The 24729-nt window shown below is 38.8% G+C and overlaps 1 protein-coding gene across 4 annotated transcripts in view; it reads right to left on the reverse strand.

Moving 5' to 3' along the window:
- EPB41L4A (erythrocyte membrane protein band 4.1 like 4A) overlaps positions 1-24729 on the reverse strand; it is a 240904-nt gene that overhangs the window by 93532 nt on the left and 122643 nt on the right. For all 4 annotated transcript variants that reach the window (XM_027606510.2, XM_027606509.2, XM_027606511.2 and 1 more), the window contains exons 4-8: positions 21143-21194; positions 15249-15327; positions 5903-6000; positions 4637-4757; positions 1874-1961 (exon numbers count right to left, since the gene is read on the reverse strand). In XM_027606510.2, the coding sequence (XP_027462311.1) occupies positions 1874-1961; positions 4637-4757; positions 5903-6000; positions 15249-15327; positions 21143-21194 (438 nt within the window). The remainder of the gene's footprint in view (positions 1-1873; positions 1962-4636; positions 4758-5902; positions 6001-15248; positions 15328-21142; positions 21195-24729) is intronic.

The raw sequence follows: 24729 nt of genomic DNA on the forward strand, positions 1-24729 counted from the left end.
TGAACTAGAATCACCTGGGCAGCTCAATATGCTGGTGCTTGGGTGCTACCAAAACCAGTTAAATCAGAATCTGTAATGAAGGGGCCCAGGTATCAAAAAAAAAAAAAATCACATAAATACTCCAGGTGATTCTCCTGTGCAGCTAAGGATTGAGAACCACTGGTTTCTATCAAGAGTTCCTTCCCAAGGTCTCATCTTGATCTTATTCTCAGACGTAGATAATCATGAAGCCTGGTTTACCACCACCCTTCTCCAGAAAGTTCAGACATCTGCCTTCAGGCACACACTTGGATTCTCTGATGTTTCTATCATGCTTCTTCCTACTTTCGTTTGTGACTTTAAGACTACTCAAAAAAGTTAAAAATACCATATTTTCTGGTAAAGACTGAACACCCCTTAATTTCCAGGCAATGATAAATCCTAATTAAGAAAATGAGATTCTGAAATGAAAAAGTCACAGAGCAGGTATGAAGGACAGGCACATGTCTGTATGAATTTTATTTCTACTCTAAGGTCAAATAACAGCCTGCAAAGTCATATTCCCAAGGAACATAAGACAACTGATATGTTTTGGAAGAGCACCAGCTGTTGCCCACTTTCAGTTCTAAAAATTCAATCTTAAAGGAATGTATGGAAGATTCTAATGAATCCAGTTCATTTGCTATAAATTCCTACCATCCACAAAACTGTGAATTAGGACAAACATTAAACAAATGCAGAAGCATTTTGCAGAAGACTCTCTCTTTACACATTTCCTATAAAATACAGTCCTGACAAGATTAATGTGGCTAGAAGGGAAAAGGGTAATTATTCCACAAAGTTTTAGAGGTGTTCTCAAATGACAGTAGTATAGAGCATTTAATGATATAATGAGATTGGAAGCTAAAATATCCAGGAATTACTACTTCCCCCTACAATACGTAACTTTTACTGCCATACTAACAGTATACCCAGTGTTGTTTCTAACTCTTTACAAATAATGAGATGATTTCTTGTTTTAGGAAACTCTGATGTGCAAAAGACTATTGAGAAATGAATGCATGAATGAGTTATCTGCATTATGGTAAGTTTTATCAGGGCTCCTTAAAAATTGCATTCCATAATTTAATTGACATTGTCTATATATAATCTTGAGCAATTCATTTTGTGTAAAGAACAAGGCATCTGGCTCATTCTCTCAAATCATCAAATTTGACTATTGCTAACTAAACTCTTATAAAATGAAAGGCAATGACATTTCAACCTCACTGGCAAAGAATTATCAATTGAGAGAAATGGCTTCAAGGTGAAGACATGGATCCAGAATATTCAACACAGATTCAGTGTAACTGTTCACCGACTATATTCAGCAAGTTCTCATCAGCTGCTAAAGAATATCTGCCAAAATATTTCTATTAATGCAGCGGCAATAACTGTAGTAGGCAGTCCCCCTAATATTTAAGAACCTGCACATCCCACACAGAACCACCAACAGCCACAACTGTACTGGTGCCCAAAGCCTACTTCTCTGGAAAGTGATTTCATGAATATTTTTCAGCCATAAAATCTATTTTTGGAAAATCCTCCTGTTTTCTGTCTAATACAATCAATTATAGACCAATTTTAAATGGTTTTGACGTTTAGCTAGGCCCTATGGAGCTGTTATCCAGATTGTGTTTTCAAGCCCAGTTAATTGTTTTCTACACATGGAAACATAATCACAGACTTTTAAGCAAAACTCATTAGGGTTGAATCCATGCAAGAGATTCTTTGTGTTTGAAAAACACAGATGAAAAAGTATCATCTGCTAGCTAAACAACAGCACTGCAGCTTTCCTCTGGGAGTTTCAGTGACTTTTTAAGAAAAAGTCTTGTGTTAATTAAATGTTACTCACGTAGACAGGATGGAGGTCAACGCCATACATCTCCAGGGATTTGGCAGTCCTCAAGTAATTCAGCTCTGCTTCAGAAGGAGCCTGACCCCTACACCCAGCATAAAAACAAAAAGTCTTACTTTACTAATAGATACTGCACTTGTAGGGAATAAGCCGTCTTCACTCTATTCACTGGAAAAATAAATAATCCCTTATGCTAATGCAAACTTAAGTCTTTGTGTTTCAAGAAGCCCCTTGCCTCCATGGTGACAAAACGTTACACTTTGAGGTAATTGTTGTATTAAGTTAATTTCATTTACCAAATCTGTTTTTTGCTCAGTATAGCCAATCCCAATGTCCCAGCATATATTTAAAATTCTGTATCAGGGGGCGCGTGGGTGGCTCAGTCGTTAAGTGTCTGCCTTCGGCTCAGGTCATGGTCCCAGGGTCCTGGGATCGAGCCCCGCATCGGGCTCCCTGCTCAGCGGGAAGCCTGCCTCTCCCTCTCCCACTCCCCCTGCTTGTGTTCCTGCTCTCGCTGTGTCTCTCTCTGTCAAATAAATAAATAAAATCTTAATAAAATAAAATAAAATAAAATAAAATAAAATAAAATAAAATAAATAAAATTCTGTATCAGAAACCCCCAAAGAGACTGAGAATATAAGCACTCGAATTAAAAAGTACATCCTTCACAAAGAGTAAAAATGTCTCCGCACACCAGCAGCTCTCCATCAGGAGAAAGATGAGTAAGAGTAGTAGCGGGTGGGGAGAAGACAAGAGGTCCCCCAGCACCTCGCTGGGGCCTCAACAGCATCTCCTGAGCACATATGTAGTTTGAAAATATGTTAATATTTCTAAATAAAAAAAATACTTATCATTTTCTTAATACAAAGTATAGAAATCATCCCAAAATCTTCATTGGTGATAACATTCGTAAACAGTATTCACTCCTAACAAGTGTGAGCATCTGCCAGGAAGCTCCATGGATAAGTGGAACTGTGTGTGTGTGTGTGTGTGTGTAAGTAACAGAGAAAGATAGAAATCTTTTATTTGTTAATAAAAGGAGCTATGAATTTACTGACTAAAACCTACTTTGATGCATCCCATGTTTCCACCACGGTGCCCTGGAAAACCTAGCAATATACAATAATTTTGAAATCTATGAAGGATGTTCATTACAAACTAGACACGAGAAAGCTACCAAATCTTGATCAAGCTTTATTCTCTTTGAAATAATAGTCACACTGTCAACACCATCACATAAAACATGTAAGGCCCTTTACCCAAAGCTCCTTGATAATGTCAAAAATGTAATTGTACTTTGAAACTCCTAGAATTAGTATTCTCAGAATGTGCCAAACAAACTGCCCTTCATAATGTTATAACAGGCACTCTCTTAGCATCCACTTCAGCAAAACCTTAAAATGAACGACTCTATAATCAGGCTGGAGAGCATTCTGGTGCATGCTAATACAAGATGGAAAGCCTGGTTTCTCTGATTGCAATTCAGCAGTTGACTTCTGCTGCTACTCACTGAAACAGATCCTTTAGGCAAACATTTTTTGTTGACCAGATTAATTCTACATTTTTTTCCTTAACTATAATAGATCTGAAACCAAGCAAAATCAAGAGGGAATGTTACATAAGAGGCAATAAAGCAAAGTTAATCAGTATAGAGGATTTAACCAAAATAACTATAATTAAATTATAACTTCAGTGCTGCAGGCCATTAATTGAAAATCCTACTAGGGGAGTGTGTATATTCTCAGAAGTGCATGTGGTGTTAATATAATACCCTCCAAGGCTCCACACTGGTGTCATCGTGATTTCCACATTCACTGCTATAAACTGAATAGGACTTTGCTTATAACTGTGAAGAATTTACATACTTAAGACAGACCAAATCCAGAATACATTAAGCCTTTGTGATTATAAAATATATTTATAGCTGGAAGAATAAATTTCACAAGGTACTGGTGACTGAAAAAATAGAAAACTGCAAAATATAATATATACAGAATGATTTCATTTATGTAAAATCATACATACAAATAAATTTTCTCTATGGGCATTTATGCATAGAGGGGGATTTGAAAGGCCATTAAGCAAAAATATGTTGACTTTAGGCATTGGGATTTACTCTCTCCTTTATATATTTAAAATTGCTTTGGTTTTCTATGAGCATTTTAGTGTTATAAGCAGAAAAAAAAAAAGACAAAATACTAGAATGTTCAAGGCACAGGTGAAGAATTTATCATTCTAGAAACTTTTCTTAAGACTGCCATTAGCGTAAGATGATAGTTGATGGATGATGCAACATAAGACATGATATTTTTTCCACCTTTGAGATATAATTGACATATAACGCTGTCCTGTGTAATTCTAAGGTATACAATGTGTTGATTTGATATACTTCTATACTGCAAAATGACTACCACCATAGGGTTAGCTAACACCTTCACACTGTCACATAATTACCATTTCTTTTTTGTGGTGAGATCATGTAAGATCTACTTTCTTAACAACTCTCAAGTATATTGGTGGCCCTTGAGGGCTTTACCCTAAGTGAAATAAGACAAAGAAAGACAAACACTATGATATCACTTGAGGTGGAATCTAAAAAAGCCAACCTCATAGAAACAGACACAGAATGGTGGTTACCAGGGACTGGGGGGCGGAGGAAATAGGGAGATGTTGGTTAAAGAGTGTAAACTTTAATATAATAAAGTTTTGGGGAGCTGATGGATAGCATGTTGATTATAGCTAATAAAAAGTGATTCTTACATTAAAGTTTTATGAATCCTTTCTATGGCTTCTTCGAGTTCCTCCTTCTGATCAGGAACAAACCGGTACTCTGACACATAGCCTGCAGTATGCTTATATGGGTCGTAATCTCCAAGCTCAGCTACAAAAGAAATTGCACTTTTTTCCATTTTAGAAAAATAGTCCTAAAACTATTTTAAAATATTCCTATCATGCTGAAACATTTTCTTCAAATGCCTTATTAATAAATTCATACATAACTAATTTTAGTAAAAAACTACTATGATGAGCATATATGAATGGTATAAGTAAAATCTTGTCTTAAAAACATAAGTTCTATATTTTTGCTTTCTGAAAGACTATAATTAACATCATTTGCATTTCAATTATTTTTACCAGATTATATGAAATAACATGTTGTAAAGAGAATTTAGAGTACATATATTAGAAATGCTAGAGGCAAAAACAACCAGGATGCCAATATATCCTCTCAGAAAATAACACCAAGAGATAGAGCATATAATTCAAAATCTATTTGCCCCAAACAGTGGTCATGGAAATTTAACACAATCCTGTACATTGGTTTACACAAAAAAGCAAAATGAAACCAGAAAGCTCACTATATTACATTTATTAAAATTTTCCTCCTTACGTTAATCTACCTTCCAAGCCCAACCCAGTTCATCTATGTGACATTTTTCCTAGGATATTTTTTCTAGACTATTCCTGGTCTGCAAATGCCACAAAGGCAAGGAACATACTGTCTCACTGCCCCTATACCTAGCAAGATTCCTAGAAAGGGCTCAGTATATATGAGTGGAAGCATCCTCAGCCTCCAATGCGACAATGCAACCTGGAGCTGCCCAACATGGTTGCCATATTGATGCCAAGAGAAGAGATGCAATGAGGGCACACCCTGAACTGGCGTTGGCATCTGACCATATAGAGTCTCCACAACGGCTGCCTGAGAGCAATGTGATCTCTGAGATATCACAGCTTGGGGGAATCAACAAACTCAGGTGGGATATAGAATGGAAGGGATTTTCAGACCCTCCACTTAATCCAGAATCAACGCCTTTCCTGTGACTAAAACTCCAAAGTGACCTATTACAAAGGATACGTAACTGGCTTCACTTTTACCTCTTCTGAGAGGACATGGATTAAAACTTGAATTCTGACTAAAATTTTGTTCAGGGAAATGTCACTTGATAAGGAGAATTTTAGTACGTAAACTTGCTTAAAAAGAAAAATTCAAATTTTTTCCCAGTTTGTTGCAGTGGAACCTACACTGGATGGCATATGCTCCCAGCTGAGCAGCAATGTTGACAGGGCAAGGCAGTCGGCCCTGAAGGACATCTTGCTTCACCTGCAAGAAAAACTGATATCTACAAGAGAAATGGAAAAAGAGATTAATGATATCTTACACTACCCAGGCTCTGATAATCACGGCAACAACCAATCACCTTTAATGAAAATAAAGCCACTTCTGTTCCCTAGTGAAGGGGCTGTTGAGTGAACAGTTGAAACACACTCTACATAAGGGATACAGGGTCGTGGCTAAAAAGCACAGGCTCTCAAGTTAGACTGGCTGGACTGCATCCCAGCTCCGGTACTCACCTGGGCAGCTGCTGACCCTCTCCAACAGCCCGTCTCCTCACCTGCAGAACCGGGACAGCAAAATGTCTACACCTCCTAAGGTTAATGTGGAGGTTATACAAGCTATTCTCAAGACTCTCATTACTGTCGCTGCCACAACTACTATGACACAACCTTACTGGGAGGAACAAATCGTAAGGACCTAACCTATAGGATGTGTTGCCTACAGGGTCTAAAATCATGGATACGGGACAAAAAGGTCATCATAGTGCAATTCCATCAATTCTCATGCCCATTATCCATGGCTTTGTTCATTCCATTTGCCTAAAAAAAAAAAACCCTGTTATAATAGCGCCATCCACAGTTCTAAACACTGTAAATATAATAACACATCCCAAGTGTTTACATATAATAACTCCCATAAGACTTTAAAATGTCAGTAGTATTATCTCCATTTTGCAGAATGAAGACTCTAACAGACACAGAGATGAAGTAACTTGTCCAAGATGTCACAACTAGTTAAGTAGCAGAGCCAGAACTGGAACCCAGGCAGTCTGACCCTAGAACCTCTTAATCAGAATGCTATGCAACTTTGGCTAGCTTCCCCTCCCCCGCCCCCATTCAGTCTTTCAGCCTGTGCCAGAGGTTTATGAACCAACACAATGAACCATCAACACCGTTCTCGGGTGCCGTCACACACACACACACACACACACACACACACGCCCACACATGCACCAGGCTGTCATTGTGGTTTCTCTTTCTTTGGAAGCCAACTCTTGATGTCACTGGGAAGGGCAGAAAAAGGGCAAAGGAAATGAATTATAAAAATCAGCTGTGATAAGCTGCTCTTCTCCAAATGCTTACCAGCAAGGCCCATAGTAAGGGAATCCAAATGTTAGATGCTACTTATTATTATTATTATTTATAATATATATAAAATTATATATAATTTATTATAATAATTATTATTGTTATAAACACCCTGTGTTTCCCCACTGCCCATTTCAGTAAATAGCGCCACAGTCTCCAGATAGTCAAGTGAGAGAAACCTACCAATAATGTATAACCCCTGGCACCCACATCCAATCACTGAACCTTGTCTTTTGGAATCCGCACACTGCTCTCCACCTCCTAGCCCAGGTCGCTATCCCCTGGATTTCTAAAACCTTCAGTGCTCTACCATCATTCATACTTATCTCTCTTCCAAACAACCTTCCCAAGAGGTAAATGAAATCCTTAAGAGAAAAAGAGGATCAAGTCACTCCCTTGACAAACAGACAAAACCTTAAAAAACTTCACTCTACTTTCAGATCCTTAAGAGAGCTTGTGACGTGTGCAGCTCGGTCATGGAGTGGCTTCCCCAGCCTCCTCTGCAAAAGGGCTGCGTGGCCTAGCGTCCCTGTCCAGCTGCCACCATGCACACAGGGGCCCGAGAGGGGTCGCCATCCACGTTTCCTCCAGCCCACAAGCGACAGCACCGCAGCCTTCCCCTCCTGCGGTTCACTGGCTCGTGGCCACCCGCGACTGTTACCAGCGCCACTGGGGTTCCACTTCCAGTAACAGCTCCTGCAGAAGTGCAGGGCATCCTGGGGAATCCAGCCCTCACCACCCTGCTCTGCCCCACGCTCACTGGTGGACAAGCTGCTTTTAAGGGAAGTCCACTCTCCCATTCATGGCTACATTACTGGAGTTCCCACAATGCTCGGAATCTCCCCCAAGCCTCCAGTGGCACGATCATCTGTGACTTGGCTTTGGAAGTCATGAGGAAGCAGCCTAGTGACCAGCCTGGCAAAGCCAACACCGGGCCCCAGTCCTGAGTGGCCACCACCAGCCCCCAGGCTTCAGGAGATGCTAGGAGCATCAGAGCCCCTCCCTTCCTTTACCATAGACTAGGCAGGCTGCAGCAAGCAGAAGGAGCTGGGTTCTTTTATAGCAAAACACCAAAAAGTAAGTTGAGAGAACCCCCCACTCTTTACTCTCCAAATCACATTCAAGCCTTCCTGACACCCTATAGCTATGTGCATCAAGTATAAAATAAACTTCAAATGGCCAGGGGAAAAAAAAGAAAAGAAAAGGCTTGTAAGACTTTTGCTTCTTGAGCCAAATCTCTTGCCATTAACCAATGACTACCTCACTCCCTAACTTGCATTTACTTTTCTAGCTCTACTTAACTACTCACCATGCCCTGAATGCTCATCTTGGATATCAAATCCACTTTGTTATAATCATCTGTCCTCCTCTTGAAGAGGAAAAAAGCAGAGTAAAGCATTATTAGCAGAATGTAAATGCAAAAGCTTATAAACTGAAGAGACATTTTGCTAGAATTACTACTGCTTACTGGAAACTTACATTTAGCTACACTCTCTTTCTCTATTGTTAACTTGGAATTTCTTTTCCTGAATTGCATTTTTTTTTTAGGAAATGGGTCACAGATGCATATTTATTTTGCTCTATTAAGACTTTTATAACATCTGACTGAACAGTCAAATCGCTTGCCAAGTACAGAAACAGAGGGACCTAATCCCACAAGAGTTTGCTTCAAAGGCAAAGGCAAAAAAAAAAAAAAAAAAAACCAGGAGATGAAAAAACAGAGAGTTGAAACAGAGAGAAAAACAAACAGATACAAAGAAACAAGGACCCTATCCCATCAGGGATTGTAGTCTCAGTATATAGGTCTGGCACATAGTAACAGCTCAATAAATAGTTGATGACTTGGAGGGATATACAAATGAGCAGAGAGACAGATGGCTGAAATGGAAAAAACTGAACATTCTTTGCTGCCTTTGAGAAATTCACAAAGAAAAAGAAAAAAGGAATCTGTTCAAACTTCCCTGGACAGCCTGCCTTTTAAAGATACCAGAGATCTTTAAGTCATTGCATTAAAAAAAAATCCACTAAAATCAAGACAAGTAAACTATTTTTAATTAAAAATTTAATTAATCTTTATCACAGCATATTAGTTTTTTTATGAGAAATTTATGATACAATAAAGTCACATTTTTCCATATGCTAAACAAATACTTTATCATATGTCAGGGCCTATTTTTAACTAACTGTATATAACTTATTTTGTCCATTTTATGAGACTTAGGGTACAATTTAATATTTTATTTAAATTACAGATTTAGAGTTGTTGAGTCTTTCCCTCTGCCACTCTGATTAAGGCTATGATTGGATGCTTGAGTCCTTGTTTATCTCTGGTTTTAAGGAGGGGGAACCTACATCCCATTTTGCCTAGGACAGTTCTTGTTTATGACTATTATACACGCCTACGTATTAACAACTGTCCTCGTCATCCTCCAAAGCGTCAGGGTTTGGACGATCAATTACAGTGTGACCCTGGTTATACTGTAACCCTACTGGAGAAAAAGGAAATGCTCATTAAAGATGATCCACTTAATAATTAAAGGAAGCTTTCCAGACTCATTCTGGTACAAAACTGAGGCATCATAAAGTACTAGTTATCTTTTTTTTTTTTTTAAGAGAGAGAGAGAGCGCAAGCATACGAGTGGGGGGAAGTGGGAGACAGAAGGAGAGAGAGAATCTTAAGTAGACTCCACCCCCAGCATGGAGCCCAAGTGGGGCTTTATCTCACGACCCTGAGATCATGACCTGAGCCGAAACCAACATCAGATGCTTAGCCAACTGAGTCACCCAGGCACCCCTGTGTGTAAGTTAATATTCTGCTGTATATGTACTGTCTCCCAAGCAGATCATGAGCCCTGGAGGAAAAGAGCTGGGTCTTCCATCCTGTCCACACTTACCACAACACTACGAGTACAACACAAGTCCAGGGCTTGAAATATTGGCTTCACAGTTTTCTGTTTATCTGATGTTCACTGAAAAGAGCTGAGTTAACATCAAGCATGTACAAGCTGTTGAGCACCATTAACAATTTTACAAGTATCAGAGGCAAGAAGAATGGCAAAGGAGGTTTGCTTAAAGACATAGCAGAGAGACCCCACTCTTTCCGGACCTCAAACAGAAGGCTCCCTGAGATTCGGAAGCCAAAGACATGCTTACACCAATATACCTGAAATGCACCTTCCAGTGAACTGAGACCCCTGGTGAGGAAACTGAGCAATGTGGGGCCAAGAAGAAGTTTGGCTTCAGTGCCAGCTTAACTTGCAGTGAAGTATCTAAGAGGAGAGTAGCTCCCCACACAGAAGGCAGGACTGTTTTCTTCCTCCCACACAGAGGGAACCTCGCATGTGATAGGAGTCCAATCATTTTAGACAAGGCTTAAATGTGAGCGATGGGGAAATGGTGTGTACAGCTTAAGGAGGAAAACAGTAGAGGAAGCACACACTAATTCTCAAGAACACGTGACAAAACCAGGAATAACACTTCCGCCTCAAAAGCGTAAAACGAATTATTAATACACAGGAACACATAGCAATAGTATCACCTTACATTTGTACAGTCCTTTAAAGTTCACAAATTCCTCTTTCATCCATACCGGAATGTGACCCTTGTCTCAACTCTATTGTATTTAGAACCATTATCTTCATTACAGAAGGAGAGGGACTCTGGAAGTAAACACGTAACTGCAGGTCACTCAGCTGGTAAAGCTCAAAGAAGCTAATCTTCACAAAGTGATAAACAGGGATTACCATATTAAAATAATAAAATTTAGGGCGCCTGGGTGGCTCAGATGGTTAAGCGTCTGCCTTCGGCTCAGGTCGTGATCCCAGGGTCCTGGGATCGAGTCCCGCATCGGGCTCCCTGCTCCTTGGGAGCCTGCTTCTCCCTCTGCTTCTCTCTCTCTCTCTCTCCTTCTGTCTCTCATGAATAAATAAAATCTTAAAAATATATATATAAATAAATAAAATCTTTAAAAAAAACATAAAATAAAATTTAAAAAATAATTGATAAGCTTAAGGTCAGTTCCCCCCCCAATACTATAAAACATTACAAAACAAAATAAAAAGCAAATACCCATTTTAAGGTATTTTTTAGAAACTAAAAAGTATCCATTATGAACAAGTCATTTGGAATATTCTTTTTTAGAAACTGTTCTTAGATCCTTAAAAGTTCAGAAAGATTTCAATGACATCACAGATAGGACAGTGTCCACAGAATGGGCAGTCTCTCTGTCCTCTCTGGAGGACTGAAATCCTCTCTTTGGTCACCTTAGTACTCCGACCACTGGAACACGATGCTCCATTTAGTTGTTAAATGAAGGTAGGTGAGTGAGTGAATTCTGTCCTTACAAACAAATTCAAGAAATGTAGGCAAGAGGACAGTCATAGGAGAATTCATAATTAAATGAACAACTACACCCAGAAAGTTGTGATTCATAGATTGACTCTAAACTGGAAGACCCATCTCAGGGCTCCAAGCTGGTATTTTTCCTCCTTAATTTTTGAATCAATAATTTGAAAACATTAAATACTTATCATTATTTTCACTTTAGCTAGCCCTACCATCTACCAACACTTATATTTTTGTGTTATGGTCAGTATTTGGTATGTATTATCTTTATATTCCTCTCATCATCTTTTTTTTCCACCTTCCCCTGATTGTCTTTTTGAAAAAATACTTAATTTCTTTTTATAAATGAAAAAACTGAGACTTTAAAAGGTTACATAGTTTTTTCAAATTTACACAACTAGTGAGTGGCAGAGCAAGGATGCAAACCTCTGTCTGACTCCAAAGCCTGTCTTTTTTTTTTTTAATTAATGTATTTATTTGAGAAAGAGAGAGAGAGTGTGTGTGTAAACAGGGGGAGGAGCAGAGGGAGAGGGAGACAAGCAGACTTCCTCCTGAGTGGGAAGCCCAGTGTGGGGCTCAATCCCAGGACCCTGAGATCATGACCTGAGTCAAAATCAAGAGTGGGATGCTTAAGCAACTGAGCCACCCAGGCACCACTCCAAAGCCTGTCTTCTTAACCGACATGTGTGCTATGCTTATCAAGTGTACAGAGGATACAGAGCTATAAATGACCCAGAATACGTGGAAAGCTGCTATAATATTTTGAATCAGAACTGAAAATAAGTTTAACAGATACCATGAGTACACAGATTATTTAAAGCACTGGCAAAGAGAAGAGACATTAGATTTATTCTGCATAGACCCAGAAAGAAAACCTGGTACTGATGAGAGAAACTGCACGGATTTCTCATTGAATTTCCTTTCGCTTTGCCAGGCAGTAAGGTTTCCTATTTTAAAAATGTTTACAAGGAAGCTGGCTGAAACATCAGGAATGTTCTATAAAAGGTACAGGTCAGGGCACATGAATCCTAAATGAGGAGTCCTCCTCACAGTCTCCCAATCTTGTTTATCTCAGACAACTTTTTAGAGCACTTAGCAACTACTCCAAGTTGATATGATTCTATTCACTTCCATTTTTTCATGGTCTGGAACCTTACTTTCCTATTTATCACATTCACCTCTAGTATTTTTTTCCTAAATACAACACCCTTCTGGAATGCTGCATCTAGTATGATGATATAAATACTTGAGAAGATTCAAAGCTAGCATTATCTGTAATTTAAAAAAAGGAAACAAAGTAGAGAGCCATCCCCAAGGCATGGTTAAATAAATTATGGAATACTACACAGGAGTAAAACAGATGGGTTAGATGGTGAAAGAGGTCTGCACAATATGTATAAAATGGTATGATTATAAAAAAAAACTACATATAAACAGGCATAAGCCTGTTTACTATAGCATTAGTTTTCATATCAAAACTTATGAACCACCCAAGAGCCAATACAGAGTAGGCTAGAACAATTTTCCAAAAAACTGAAGCAAGCTAAATGCTCAACTTGCAAATGCTGGCCTAAGTATACTTTTCCTTTAAGAGCATATATTGGGAGATTTGGGGTTTTGGTTTTAGTTTCTGCTTTTGCCAAAATTATCTCATGTAACTGGCTCCCTTTCTAAGGTTCATTATGCCTACCCATTTAAATTAACATATTCATGCAAATTAATGACTTTATCTTCAGGACACACTAAAAATAAGTATTTAGTGATATCATATTGAATGCACATTAACTTACCTAAATTCAACTATATGTTTTGGGCAACAAAAATAAATTATTATAGATCATGGCCACCAGCTGAAAGTCAACAATGTAATCTGGTTCTTTTTTTTTTTTTTTTAAAGATTATTTATTTATTTATTTATTTGAGAGAGATAATGAGAGAGAGAGAGAGAGAGAGAGAATGGGGGGGACGGTCAGAGGGAGAAGCAGACTCCCTGCCAAGCAGGGAGCCCGAAGCAAGCCTCGATCCCAGGACCCCAGGATCATGATCTGAGCCAAAGGCAGTGGCTTAACCAACTGAGACACCCAGGAGCCCTGTAATCTGGTTCTTAACTACATGATCTGGTCTAATATTTGAGGAAAAGCAGGTTACAACGAATATGCTCTGAGGTTGTACATCACACACAAATCTATGTATTCTGTTAATGAGCTGATAGTAGATTCTGAAGGGAAATTTCTGCTCATTAATATCTGGTGAACAGATTTTTTAAAAATGCATTATAAAACACTCATTTCCCACCCTAACAATAAATTGAGTATCGTTTGGAACTAACCCTCATTTAAGATGTAACTCCACCAAACTGCCAGAGCAAGGAGAGGTTGAAATAGTATCAAGCACTTACTGACCGAAACCCAACATGCGACACAAGGTTGACATTATGAGTCGTACACACTCCAATGTTTACAAAACCTGATGGAACAGGTGTAGCTCCAACTTTGCAGCTGAGGAATGTGAGGCACACAGGTTACCGACAAACTCAAAATGAAGGCCTTTCTTTGTATTTTCATAAAATGTTATTTCCTTGGAATTTCCTAATGAGCTACAGATATGTGGGGTTTTTTTTAACCACTTGGACTCAGTTTCTCCATGAGCCCACAATTCAGAAATCCCTCAACTGAAAAGACTATTCATTTAGCTCTAATGTAAATATGACCCCTCTCCTTAACTTCTTCCCAACACAACAGCCCTTCCCCCACACAGGTGTGCTCCTGGAAAGCCTCCCGGGACAGCCCTCCTTTTTAAAGTGGTCAGTAACAAGATGGCAATGGAAGACGTGAACGCAGCTCAGCACGGTTCTAAAAGTGAGGCCTAATTATAGCACCCCAGAGAGGAACAGGAAAGGTCCACTTAGCCTCCTCTGTCCTCACTCTTCTGTGTGCAGTCTGGAATTGAGACAAAAGAATCAAAGGAAAAAGATGAAAAGATAGAATAGTAACAAAACCACAGACTACCTTAGTCATCAAAGACATGATTTCCAATGTTTGGAATAATGCATTTGGCTTTACTTGAGCCAATGATAGGAATTCAACAGGAAAAGTGACCACTTAGAGTTAAGTCAGGGAAAATGCTTTTGTTGGCTACCACGTGCCGTCAGGTCACTAGCGGAATTAAGTGAAAACCTAACACGACTGTCTGCTCTGTATAAGCCACTTTCAAATGTTGGCATGGACTCTTTTAACAATATAATCAATACCAACTGGAAACTGTGCCTTAAATGAAATCAAGTATTTGATGACAAAGGTGAAGGAATACATTGAAAAAGGTTGTTTGTTGTTTTGTTTTGTTTTCTCTCTCCCTTACACTAAAAGCAAATACCTTTTCATTTCCTATAGAGGTAAATGAAAGCCCTGGACAACTGACATTTAAGCTATAACCAATTAAAGAGCAATAACTGGCTCTTCAAATTGGTATTTACATATGCAAACCGAGCACTAAAATATCCTTCCGTTAAGCAGTTCAAATGGCTACTTTCACCTGACTACAAAGGCTGAATGCAGCCTTCACAATAATGATACAGAAATATCCCATCACAGCAGATGCAAAATCTATCAACATGTCACTCGTGTTCATGCCATTGTTCACACACATCTATCATCAGACAGTGATCTGCCTCATGCAATGCTAGCTGAAATTTAACTCTCAGTGGGGATGCATTACAAAACAAGGTAGACACACATCTAAATGTTTGACCCCAATTTGTATTAAATAAAGCCTTTTGTATATGCTCTACATGTATTGTTCAAAAGCAAAGTCAATACTATACCTGGTTATTTCTTCTTTAAGCTTACATGGATCTTCAGCATAGAATTTAATACCAAAATACAAAGTATATGGAGGTCCAGCTAAAATAAGAAATAGAAATTAAATTTCATAAATTAATCACAGTAGAATATTATACAGTTATTAAAAATTATGTTCACCAAAAATATCTGTAAACTACATATTGGATAAGGGGTTAATACCCAAAATATATGAGGAACTCTTACAACTCAATAGCATAAACAACCCAATTTAAAAATGGGCAAAGGAGGGGCACCTGGGTGGCTCAGTCGTTAAGCGTCTGCCTTCAGCTCAGGTCATGATCCCAGGGTCCTGGAATCGAGCCCTGCATCAGGCTCCCTGCTCAGCGGGAAGCCTGCCTCTCCCTCTCCCACTCCCCCTGCTTGTGTTCCCGCTCTCGCTGTGTCTCTCTCTGTCAAATAAATAAATAAAATTTTTAAAAAATAAAATAAAAATAAAAATGGGCAAAGGACTAGAATAGACATTTTTCCAAAGACATATAAATGTCCAGTGGACACATGAAAAGATACTCAACAGCACTAATCATCAGGGAAATGCAAATCAAAACCATAAGATATCACCTGATACCTATAAGAATGGCTATTAGCAATAAGACAAAAGTGTTGGTGAAGATACGGACAAAAGGGAACCCTTGTATACTGTCGCTAGGAATGTAAATTGGTTCAGTCATTATGGAAAACAGTACAGAAATCCTCAAAAAATTGAAAATAGAACTACCACATGATCCAGCAATCCCACTACTGGGTATTTATCCAAAGGAAATGAAATCAGTGTCTCAAAGATGTATCTGCACTCCCGTGTTCATTGCAGCATTAATCAGAATAGCCAAGATATAGAAGCAACCCAAGTGTCCATCAGTGAACTAATGGAATGAATATATCTCACACACAATAGAATATTATTCAGCCATAAAAAAGAAGGAAATCTTCCCATTTGAAATGACACGGATGAACCTGAAGAACACTATGCAAAGTGAAATAAGCTAGACCCATAAAAAAACCATAGTGACTGATCTCACTTATATGTGGAATCTAAAATAGTCACACACATAGATGCAGAGAGTAGGATGGTGGGTGCCAGGGGAAGTGGGAGGGGGATGAGGAGATGCTGGCCAAAGGCTACAAAGTGTCAGTCACGCAAGATGAACAAGTTCTGAGGATCTAATGTACAGCATGGTGACTACAGTTAATGATACTGTATTGTATATTTGAAATTTGCTAAGATAGATCTTAAATCTTCTCATTCTCCACCTACACACACACACACACACACACACACACACTCAACTATGTAGAGGTGATAGATAAATTATTTAACTTGACAGTGGTGATCTTTTCATACTGTATACATATACTGAAACATCAAGTTCTGCATCTTTAATTTATATGATTTTTATATGTTAAAGATATCTCAATAAAGTTTTTTGTTGCTGTTTTTAAAAGATTTATTTATTTGCGAGACAAGGAGCTCATGGGGAGAGGAGGGGCAGAGGGAGAGGGAGAGAGAACCCCAAGCAGACTTCATGCTGAGTGTGGAGCCCAAAACAGGGCTTGATCTCATGAGCCCCCTGAACCGAAACCAAGAGTCTGACACTTAACCACCTGTCCCACTCAGGCACCCCCTCAATAAGGTTGTTTAAAAAAATTATACTAAGAACTTCTAAAAACACAAGAAAATATAAAATTAAAAACAGGATTGAAAATTTTATAACAGCAGGACTTCAACTCTGCAGGTATCTACGTATCTATGTAAAACCAGTTAAAATATTTCCACTCACATATTGTAATCCCAAGTCTCTGACAGTATGTAACTGACACAAAGTAACCCTCCTCTTTCTATTTTCATTTTTATGGAGTAAAAAAAATGACAAGTTCAGAAGTTGGGGAAAGCAAATTAAGTAGAAGAGGTCATAAAGCCATAATGCATTTTTAATACACAAACTACGTTATTATTTATTGTTCTTATGACACACATACGCTACGTCTGTAGAACCCCAAAGCCCTGTTCCTGGCATGCAGAAAAGTGACAGCAGGGCCCTGCTCCTCTCCCCTCATCTGTGCCTCTCTGGACAAGGCATTCCTTAAGCTAGAGCATTTTGAAAAACTGAGTTTCAAAGAACTTTGTTAAAACTTCTTATCATTAGAGTTGATTCCATATGTTTGATTTCTATGATTACTTAATCACGGTGTTTATATTTCTGACAAATACACCTTTAGCCCTGAACATAGATGTCAGGGAGGCACAGACTATTAAATATTTAGAAGAGCCAGGAAGTCCCCGGTCTGCTGATCCATCTCTGTCAGTCAAGCTCTGTGTTGCCGAGCAGGTGGGTCCGCCTGTGCCTGCAGGCCCCGGGGACCGGGGTGTCGGGGCCAGGATGAGCACAGATGCCGTGGAGACAGTGCACAAAGGGAAGAAGGCCTTGTCCGGATTCCAGAGTTGCTTTTATTATCCACAACGTGACAGATTACACCCTACTGACCAAGCCTAACCACTTCAAATGTGTTTAGTGATGAGCATTAAGTAGAAGTTTGGAAAAATACACAATTAAGAACACTCAGTTTTGGCAAATTTCCTTAAAGGACCTTTGGCCCAAATCAGCCCTCTATTTCCCACTTGCATATAAAATGATCTGTGTTCTAAATATAATGCATCACTACCACCTGACTACATTTAATAATGTATAACAATATTTCATAAACATGTGATTTTGAACAACCACCTGGTAACATAGAAAAGGCAGATGAATCTCCAAGGAGGTAAGCAATTTGCTTACGGTCACGAAGTTGAGAACCAAGTTTGTTAATACCTAGAGTTCAGTACTTTCTGGCCACTATTCCACATAACCTTTCAGGGAAAAGAATTATAATACCTTCAGAGTAAGCAAATGCTTTCATCTACGTCACTGTTTTATAGATCAATCTAAGGCTATGGAAATGGACAGTCTGGAGCAAGGATACATCTGATGAGGTATTTTTTGGCTTCCTCTTCTAAGACTGACTATAAATAAATATCAGGTGCTGATGAAGCACATTCCTAAACTATTATCTTGAATCCATGTCTTTCAAGAGAATCTACCTTAAATAAGTAAATATTGTTTCACTTTAGCAAAAAAAAAATACAGAAGCCAAAAACCAGAAATCCTCTAATATACCTTTTGTGAGGACGAATTTCAAGGCCTTTAATGATAGTAAGTCTTCCATGAGCTCAAGGAGAAATGAATCAAGACCCACCAATAAGAATTCTGGTGACTGGCAAATACTCCATCATTTTTACAGATATTCTTTCTGACTAATCTACTTGAGATGTGAGAGCCATTTTCCTTCATTAATTTGTATAATAATTATCAAATTATTTCATGAGATGAAATATAAAGATTATGTTACCTTTAGTTACATCATCTTCCTTCAATATTGGCATTTTATTCTTAGTGTACATCAAATTTTTGACAGGACAACATTTATTTAGGATTAAAAAGCAGTTTCATTATATAGTTTTTTTTTTTTAAGATTTTATTTATTTATTTGACAGAGAGAGACACAGCGAGAGAGGGAACACAAGCAGGGGGGGTGGGAGAGGGAGAAGCAGGCTTCCCGCCAAGCAGGGAGCCTGATGCGGGGCTTGAACCCAAGACCCTGGGATCATGCCCTGAGCCGAAGGCAGGCACTTAACAACTGAGCCACCCAGGTGCCCCAGATTATAGATATTTAAATAGAATATTTCATACCATATAGAGAAATAAATATTTCAAATGTGCTTAGGACCACTAATAATGCACCTTAAATAAAATAATTTATATTTTTCTTCATCACTTAGAAATCTCAACTTTTTAAATAAAAATCCTGTGAGTTTGTTTTAAAATAATCATTCCTGATATTTTTCTAACTTTTATACTGGTATTTTTTTAACTACTTTGTTCAAATAGGTAAGACAGACTTACTGTATTTATTACTATACCTGAATTTTTGGGAAAAGTACAAATTTCTAGATCCTGAGGGATGAGATGTTTTAAATTGGAACTCCTACCATTTATGTGTAGATACCTCACAGAAGTTACCTCCATTCATACCTAATTCCATGTATCCTCATCCCTCCCCCCTTGGCCAGTAGGCAGTTTGCTTACTCAGGAAGAGTACTAGAAATACAGAAGTACTAAAAGTCAGAAGACCAGGACTCTGGTCATCCCTCTGCCACCAACTTCTCACCCAGGGCAAGTGGTGAACCCCTTATGAATTAGGACTTACTCCTGTGTAGGCTGAGTAGGCAGAACTTGGTGATATCAAAGGTATATTTTTTGAGGGTTCTTTCTCACCCCCACAGGTTGGCCACGAGCCCGTTTCTGAAACTGTCACCCAATCTCATCCAGAAGGCTGGCCCCTTAGCAGCTATGTTTATATAACCTTGAAGAAGCCAAGACATAGCTGAATAGACTGAGGTGAGCCACTGACTCACACTGGGCTGGTCAGATGCATCCTCTGCATCCTCTGTAGAACTGGGGCCTCACGTTCAGAGACGGCCAGCCAACCTCTGCTTGTGGCTAGAGGTTTCCCCACAGACATGGGTAAACAGAGAGAAACACAAATGATGCCGACATTCAGAGAAACAGTACTTGCTGAGTTCCTGATAGTTTTGCAGTTCCTAGTTTCCAGCTGCTTTCTGAGGCACAGCTACATTCCTGCCCGTGAGGTTTGTAAAGCAACCAATTTTACCACAGGGAATAAGCCAATAAACATGCGAAGTACAGAGTCAGAACGGGGGTTTAAAAGGCCCAAAGAATATACTACATTTTACTAGAAATAATTTTCACAGTAAAGCAAAATGGCTTAATGAGTACACAGTTTCACTTTGGGATGATGAAAAAATTTTGGAGATAGTGGTAACAGTTGCACAATGAATGTATTTAATGCCACTCAAAAATGGTTAACATGGTACATTTTGTGTTATATATTTTTATCATATTTTTAAAAGATAATTTAAAAAAATTACTCTATTGCATACTTAAGGATTGCAGGCATGTGCATGCATGCATATACTTCTATAAGTGAAAACCTGGGTTATAGAAATTGAAGTTATAGAATATAACCTTAATTATACTCTCAGTTACCTAATAAGATTCATATTTGTAAAACCAAAAATAGATGGGTCCTTTCTGAAGCCACAGAAATCTTTTAGGACACAAGGGCACTCCTTATTACTGACCCAGCAAATAATAGTGTAAATGACAAAACCACTCCTTAATCCAAGAAACTCAAACTCTTTAGAAGGTCAGATGTCTACCTTTTTTTCAAATCAATGCCTCTCTGCCTTTTCTTTTTAAGGTAAAATTTTAAAGACAGGAAATTTTTTAAAATCACTGACAAGTCAAAGGCTGGTATACCCCAAGCAAATTCAGTATTAAGATCTACCACTTAGAGTCTTTATTAACTAAAATTTAATCAGTTTAGAGGAAGAGTCTGGCAATGCACACAACACCCATATCCATATTCTGGTACTTGAGTACCATTCAAATCAATGCCTCTCTGCCTTTTCTTTTAAGGTAAAATTTTAAAGACAAGAAATTTTTTAAAATCACTGACAAGTCAAAGGTAGGCATACCCCAAGCAAAACTTAATATTAAGATCCACCTCTTAGAGTCTTTATTAACTAAAATTTAATCAGAGTTTGGAGGAAAAGTCTGGCAATGCACACAACACCCATTTCCATATTCTTGGTACTTGAGTATCAGTACCCATTTCCAAATTCTGGTACTTTAGTACTCATCCCTGTAGTACTAAAGCATATTTCTGCACCCAACTAATTATGGACATTATATTATTTTCAAGGCACCCCGTAACAAAATTAACATTAAATACCTACTGTTGATCAGTTCTTTGTGTTCAGCAAGGGTTTTTGCAGGATCCAGCCAATACTGTGAGAAGAAAAAAAAAAAGCGTAAATTATAGAAGTTGTTTTTCACTGACCTTCACTTCAAGAATATTTGCAAAGTGTTATTTTAAATGACATTTAAATAATATTTAACTTATCACATATACACAGAAAATATATGTAAGAGCTTTCTGCAGCTAGAACACTAGAAGAAAAATGACGTTGATATTCAAAAGCAGAGAACAGCAACAGTTGTTGTAGGTACTTGGTGAAGTTCTCATACTAATTGTAAGGTAATATCAAGATGCTGATGAGCAAGAAAATGATGGCTACAAAGAACGTTCCCCACATCTCTTTCCAAAGTTCCCATCACAAGTGCCCTACAGTCATTTCTCCTCCTCCAACGTCCTCACCCTCTTCACTTCCTATCCTATACCTTATAGGTAGCACTGCTAGACATTTGGAAGAAAGCAAATTAAATCAAATCCTCATTAAGTATCCAGGAAAGGCAACTCGGGACAGTGGCTGAGGGTCAGAGTCCCAGAGCAGAGCCAGCGGGATTCAGTCCTGGCCCTCGTCATCACCATGGAACTTGGAACAAGTTTCTGGACTTCTCCAAACCTTCCTCATAGGCTTACTGTGCGGATTAATACATTAATTCCTAAAAAGTCTTTAGAATAGTCCCCGATTCATACTACATATGCAGCACCATGCTAGTGATCATTATTACTAAAGTCTGAGGGTCATTCTTATTAAACGTCTTTAGCCAATCAAAGGTACTTGCTTATGAATTCGTTAATCTCTAAGGAACAGAACTTCAGACAGTAATGGGAGAATTTTTGGTCCTGGGGAGATATCTTCCTTTACATCTTACCTTTGTGAAATAAAATCACACACACACACACACACACACACAAGGAACAATAATCCTTCAGCCTTGTTCCTCCATCTGGGAGAAACAAGGAAGCACAGAGGGGGAGCATCAGGGATTCCACTGAAGTGCATAGGGATTCCAGTGCCTTGTGGGTCAAGGGCTGGAGATCCCAAGGGCCAAACTTACCAGTTTCCATTTCCACATATTCCTAAATGAAGAAGGGGCAATTCTCATAGTAGGGAGTTTCCCAGCACCCTTGTGTTTGCTATGGTGAAAACATTCACACTCCCCTGACACCTCTGGGTCAGGAATCAAAGGTCGAGGAAGAGTCCAAGAGAATCTTCCTGCCCAGTTCCCCTTTCCCTGCCCCTGCACCAAGGGCAGAAGTACTTGCTCTGTTGTATAATAGTAGCAGTGAGTACACAGTGTAATTATAATACCTTACACAATCCCCTTACCACTTATTCCTAACTATGTAATGATAATTCACACTAAACGTACATCATAGTCATATTGTAAGATTCTGTTACATTACTGAACTCTCCCTATATACATCATCTTTGCTATTTGCCACTCATACAGCAATTTCCATTTCTCAGCTTTTTAAAAAGGTAAAGTATCCAATATATATAAATGTAGCAACTTATAATGTAATGTTCATTATTCTGGTTCTTAATCATTTCTCATTTTTAAAGGTGCAGAATCACTCACTTTTAAAATAAAGGTATTTGAGGGGCGCCTGGGTGGCTCAGTGGGTTAAGCAACTGCCTTTGGCTCAGGTCATGATAGCAGAGTCCTGGGATCGAGCCCCACATCCAGCTCCCTGCTCGGTGGGGAGCCTGCTTCTCCCTCTCCCTCTGCCTGCCTCTCTGCCTACTTGTGCTCTCTCTCTCTCTCTCAAATAAATAAATAAAATCTTTAAAAAATAAATAAATAAAATAAAGGTATTTGAAGCAGAGGTTGTAACCTGTGAAGTGCTTTCAGAGCCCAGTGATTAAAGATGTGGTTTTGGTGTGAAAATAATGGACCCTAGGGGGACCCCTGGGTGGTTCAGTTGGTTAAGCATCTGCCTTTGGCTCAGGTCATGATCCCAGGGTCCTGGGATCGAGTCCCACATCAGGCTCCTTGTTCATCTGCTCATCAGGGAGCCTGCTTCTCCCTCTGCCTGCTGCTCCCCCAGCTTGTGCTCTCTGACAAATAAATAAATAAAATCTTAAAAAATAAGTAAAAAAATAATAATAATGGGTCCTAGTGAAACACTAATTCATCCAAATAGAGTAAAATCAATCCAAATGTTAAGCTGTGTGCTGGACACAGAACAGACCCTTTCCCTCTAAGTATATAAAGCAATGGATGCTTCCTATGACATGGAAAACAGGTGGATGGAATGTGTCTTGCCATTTATGTTCAGGAACAGGTCTGACTATTCCTGGATTTTTCCGAAAAGGATAAAACCAAGGAAAACACACACAAATAACCATAAACCCTTGTTTAGATTATAGATTATATAGTTTAGATTATATAGATTATAATAATCTATATAATTTTAAAATAAATCTCTTTCCTTGAGAGCAATCAGATTTGTGCAGTGAAAAAGTGTAATAAAGATTCTGATATGAATTAGAAATTATAATTCTGCGGCCAAAAAGGGAGTCAGGACAGTCAAAGGCTGTTCAATCAGCTCAGTACACATTAGATCTGCTAGGTGTCAATCCAGCGCTCGCCGCGCACAAATCTCATTTGATCCAGATGGAAGCCAGGGGTTACAGAGGTCAGACAATGATAAATGCCCCAGAACATAAATAATAAACATGAGCCACCAGGTTTCATAAGCTTACACCTTAAAATGTAAAACCTACTTACCCTCAACCAAGGGAAAGAAATAAACTTGGAACCAAGCAGCCATACTATGATGGCTCTTGTCACTGCTCATTATCAACAAGCAATCAAACACAGCACATGTGTGGTCACCACGAAGCACAGCAGGCAGCTACCCCACAACCAAAAGGCAAAAAAGGCACAAGAATTTGCCAGTGAACACAATACCCCAGGTTTTTTTTTTTAATTATTTATTATTTATTTATTTGAGAGAGAGAGAGCATGAGGGGAGGGGCAGATGGAGAAGCAGGCTCTCCGCTGAGCAGGGAGCCTGATGTGGGACTCAATCCCAGGCCCAACCCAGGCCCCTGGGATCATGATCTGAGCTGAAGGCAGACGCTTAACTGACTGAGCCACCCAGGCGTCCCAACACAAAACCCCAGTTTTAAGGCCTACATATAAAATGTATCTAGGCTCTAAACCTGGGGTATAATTCATTCAACATTTATGGAATACCCACTGTACAGGTTCTTTCTATATTGGGTCAGACCCTGTCCTGGGGCATGCGGGGAAACCAAGACCCAGCCCTGGGGCACTCACAGCCTAGCAGGGGACACAGACATAGAATTACAACACAATATGCTAAATGAGAGAATAGTGTGTATGAGATGAATATGTATGAGATAATAAAATAATGGACTAAAAACATTAGCTCTGCAGGGTGAGTGTAGGAAGGCATATGGCTGAACAGAAAAACTTTGAACAGCGGTTCATGACTTAAAAACTACTCCAAAATATAGAAACAGAGAATAGAGCCTTAAATTCTTATAAAGATGATGTCTATCAACTCAACAGCTCATAAAGCAAATGCATTTTTTAAATTTAA

Source organism: Zalophus californianus, chromosome 5 (genome assembly GCF_009762305.2).
Source record: "Zalophus californianus isolate mZalCal1 chromosome 5, mZalCal1.pri.v2, whole genome shotgun sequence".
Lineage (NCBI taxonomy): Eukaryota > Metazoa > Chordata > Mammalia > Carnivora > Otariidae > Zalophus > Zalophus californianus.